We start from the raw sequence: 4,345 nt of genomic DNA, 5'->3' as shown, positions 1-4,345 counted from the left end.
TGCAAAAACCAGCCTGGCCTGGTGGCACACACCTGTAAATCCCAGCTACTCGGGAGGCTGAGGCAGGAAAACTGCCTGAACCTGGGAGGCAGAGGTTGCAGCCAGCGGAGATCGCGCCACTGCACTCCAGCCTGGGTGACAGAGCGAGACTCCGTCCAAAATAAAATAAAGTGAAATAAAATAAAGCCATTTCCTCTCCTCTAAGTGGTCTCCACCCCACTCTCCTGCCCTGCGAATCGGGTGTGCAAATTCCGGGATGCCAGCGGTCTTAGGAAATTTCCCCCCGTGACGCCCCGGCGCGCCAGTAGCTGTGCACACTGCGCTGTGGTCCTCTGCCTGCGGTCGGTTTACTCCCTAGGCCCCGTGGGGACCGGGGGAAGAGGGAAAGGCTTCCTGGGCCAGCTGCGCGGCGACGCCGGGGGCCCCAGGGCACCCCGCTGTGGCCGACGCGCGGGGCACAGCAGGGAATGGGGCGGGCGGGAGCTCAAGGGACCCTCCGGAGGCGCGGCCGGCGCAGTGACTCAGCATCGGGGCGGAGCGGGGCGCGATCGCCCTTATAAGGCTCGGAGGCCGCGAGGCCTGCTCTGGAGTTTTGCCGCCGCCATCTGCACCACCAGTGAGTCCGCGCAAAGCGCGCCCCGGGGTGGGGCTCGCAGCTCCCAGCATGGGGCCCACCCCCAGTATCAGGCCCGGGCTCCCGGCAGGGCCCCTCGCCTACACCCAGACCCAGGATGGGGTCCCAGGGGACCTGGGACGTCCCCAGTGACGTTAGCGGCTCTCAGGGGGCCCGGAGCGCCCAGGGCAGGGATGGGACCCCGGGGAGGGCAGGCTGCGCGCGCCGCGCCTGGGCACCCTCCCACGGGCTCCAACAAATTCTTTGTCCGCTGCAGTGCCGCCCTACACCGTGGTCTACTTCCCAGTTCGAGGTAGGAGCCTGTGTGTGGGAGGGAGGGAGGGAAGGCAGGGCCGGGGGCTGCGCCACGGCCCCTCGCCCACCGGGGAAGATCCCAACCCCCCTTATCCCTCCATCCAGCGGCTACCACCCCGGGCCTCCATCCCTGTGCCCCGCCTCTCCCGCCATGCCTGCCCCTCCCCGGTGCTGCGTGAAATCTTTGTTGGAACCTCTGTTCCGCTGCTCCCTCCCTGCACTCCTGACCCCTCTCCAGGTTGCTGCCAGGCAACCACGAGTCCCCACACCTCGTGCTCCTCTCCCCGCCCCACGCAGGCCGCTGCGAGGCCATGCGCATGCTGCTGGCGGACCAGGGCCAGAGCTGGAAGGAGGAGGTGGTGAGCCGGGAGACCTGGCAGCAGGGCTCACTCAAAGCCTCCTGCGTGAGTGGCCATGCCCGGGAAAGGCAGGGAGGGCTGGGCCTTAGGGGGCTGTGAGTAGGATCCCGTCGGCGAAGCTCAGTGCCCTTCCCTGAGCCATGCCTCCCCCCACAGCTGTATGGCCAGCTCCCCAAGTTCCAGGATGGAGACCTCACCCTGTACCAGTCCAATGCCATCTTGCGTCACCTGGGCCGCACTCTGGGTGAGTCCCACTGAGGCTACATAAAGCTTGCCCGAGGTCAAACCTGGGTGCCTGCAACCCTTGCCCTGTGCCAGGCTGCCTCTCACCGAGCTCTGAGCACCTGCTGTGCCGCAGGCTCCCATCCTTCCACGCACATCCTCTTCCCCTCCTCCCAGGCTGGGGCCCACAGACAGCCCCGTGACTGTGTGTTGATTAGACTAACACAGGCACCCAGTCACGCTGCCTGCTCCCGCCCCACCCATCCCAACCCCAGGGCTCTATGGGAAGGACCAGCGGGAAGCAGCCATGGTGGACGTGGTGAATGACGGCGTGGAGGACCTCCGCTGCAAATACGCCTCCCTCATCTACACCAACTACGTGAGCATGTGCACCAGGGTTGGGCACTGGGGGCTGAACAAAGAAAGGAGTTTCTTGTGTCCTCACCCCTTACCTCCCACGTGGCTCGGGCTGACCTCTCCTTGGGTCGGGGTGCAGGGGCTGGGTCAGCTATGGGCCAGGGCCCAGGGGCCTGGGACAAAACACAGCCTGTGCCCTCACTGGCTGGGGCAGGAACTGGTCAAGTAATGGGGTTGTGGGGGAGCACAAAGACAGGGACCTCCAGCAACTGGTGGTTTCTGATCTCCTGGGGTGGCCAGGGCATCCTAGAGCAGCCAGAAGAGGAGGGGGATCTGTCACCAGTTTTTGGACGGAGCAGACACAGAGCGCATTTGGGGACCTGGGACCAGTTTAGCAGAGGCAGAGTGTATATGTGTGTGTGCATGTGTGCTTGTACGTGTACGTGTGTGTGCCTGTGCACCCCTGTGTGTGCGTGTGTGTGTACACTTGCATGTGTGTGGGGGCGTGGATGAGGAGATAGAGCGGGCAGGCAGCAGGCCCAGATTCCCAAGGCCTTGAACCCACTGGTTTGGAGTCTCCTGAGGGTGATGGGGGCCATCGAGAAATCTGAACCGGGCTGTGTCTGAATGTGAGGTCTAGAAGGATCCTCCAGAGAAGCCAGCTCTGAAGCTTTTGCAGTAATCTAGTGAGAGATCCCAGCAAGGATGGACAGGCAGAATGGAATAGAGATGAATCGGCAGCTGAAATGGACCAGACTTGGTACTAGCCTGGTTGTGGAGAGTGAGCAGAGGAGAATCTGGGACTCCGGTCTCTGGCCCGGGACAGACAGAAGGAGGTATCTCAGGGGCTGGGAGGGATGAGAGTAGGGGATGATACGTGGAGGTGTCTCTGGCAGGAGGCGGGCAAGGATGACTATGTGAAGGCATTGCCTGGGCATCTGAAGCCTTTTGAGACGCTGCTGTCCCAGAACCAGGGAGGCAAGACCTTCATTGTGGGCGACCAGGTGAGCATCTGGCCCCATCCTGCCCCTTCCTTGCCACCCTGTGCTTACAGGTGGACACAGGTGTGAGCCATTTGTTCAGCAAATTGGTGCAGCCCTAGAGGGTGGGCCCTCTGCTCCCAACTGCCCCAGCCTGCTCCCGCCGGCTGAGTCCCTGGCCCGCTGCCCTGCAGATCTCCTTCGCTGACTACAACCTGCTGGACTTGCTGCTGATCCATCAGGTTCTGGCCCCCAGCTGCCTGGATGCGTTCCCCCTGCTCTCGGCGTACGTGGCGCGCCTCTGTGCCCGGCCCAAGCTCAAGGCCTTCCTGGCCTCCCCTGAGCACATGAACCGCCCGATCAATGGCAATGGGAAACAGTGAGGGCTGGGGGGACTCTGAGTGGGAGGCAGGAACTGCTTGCCTCCCTTTTTTCAGGACCAATAAAATTTCTAAGAGCTGCTGTGAGCACTGTGTTTCCTGGGAAGGGGCTCAGGGGTTCTCAGCTCTCAGTCTTGAGGTCAGGGGGAGGGCAGGGCAGAGGGCTGGGAAAGTCTCCTCCAGCGCAGTCAGTGTCTTCCTGGAGCCCTCAGCCTGGCTGTGTTTACTGAACCTCACAAACCAGAAGAGGGAAAAAAAGAGAGAGAAACGAAGAGAAATAGCCATGGAGTGTCCACCACATGGTGTAGAGAGGTCTCATAGAAACATGCCGTCTAGGCCCAGCAGGCAGAAGGACAGACTGCACGATGGGGTGGGGACGTGAGGAGGGGTGTGAGGAGTTCCCTGTCCTGGGACTTTGGGGTATTAGCTGAGTAGCTCCGAGCAGCCCAGGTTGGTGGGAGAGTCATTCTTCTTGGATCAGGGCTCTGCTGGCTTCCTGTGGCCTTGTGAGTTTTGGTGCATCCTAGGCAAACAACGACAGGACTGTATTAGGATTCTCCAGAGAAGCAAAGCCAATGAGATACTGCAGGGCAGGCAACATTGTATCTCTGTCCTTTTAGCGTTTTTTGTCTGGGCGTGAGAACTAAAGACATGAGCAGGAGAAAAGCATTCTAATTCATCTAGGCCAGGCGCAATGGCTCACACCTGTAATTCCAGCAATTTGGGAGGCCAAGGTGGGTGGATCACTTGAGGTCAGGAGTTCAAGACCACTCTGACCAACATGGTGAAACCCCATCTCTACTAAAAATACAAAACTTAGTTTAGTGTGGTGGCAGGCGCCTGTAGTCTCAACTACTTGGGAGGCTGAGGCACAAGAATTGCTTGATCCTGGGAGGCAGAGGTTGCAGTGAGCCGAGATGGCGCCACTGCACTCCAGCCTGGGCGACAGAGTGAGACGCAGTCTTGGCAAAAAAAAAAAAAAAAAAAAAAAAAAAAACTGGCCAGGCATGGTAGTACATGCTTGTAATGTGTAATCCCAGCACTTTGAGAGGCCAAGGCAGGTAAATCACCTGAGGTCAGGAGTTCAAGACCGGCCTGATCCACATAGTGAAACCCCAT

The 4,345-nt window shown here is 60.3% G+C and overlaps 1 protein-coding gene across 1 annotated transcript; it reads left to right on the top strand.

Annotated features, from left to right (window-relative positions):
• The first annotated feature begins 378 nt into the window (after positions 1-378).
• Positions 379-3,304, top strand: GSTP1 (glutathione S-transferase pi 1). Its single transcript, XM_017536987.1, has 7 exons — positions 379-616; positions 891-926; positions 1,226-1,332; positions 1,444-1,531; positions 1,785-1,888; positions 2,763-2,870; positions 3,041-3,304. Coding segments are annotated over exons 1-7 (633 nt in total). The 5' UTR covers positions 379-615; the 3' UTR covers positions 3,230-3,304.
• Positions 3,305-4,345: the final 1,041 nt, after the last annotated feature.

Source organism: Cebus imitator, unplaced genomic scaffold (genome assembly GCF_001604975.1).
Source record: "Cebus imitator isolate Cc_AM_T3 unplaced genomic scaffold, Cebus_imitator-1.0 Scaffold102, whole genome shotgun sequence".
Lineage (NCBI taxonomy): Eukaryota > Metazoa > Chordata > Mammalia > Primates > Cebidae > Cebus > Cebus imitator.
This window is presented reverse-complemented; position numbering and strand designations above follow the sequence as displayed.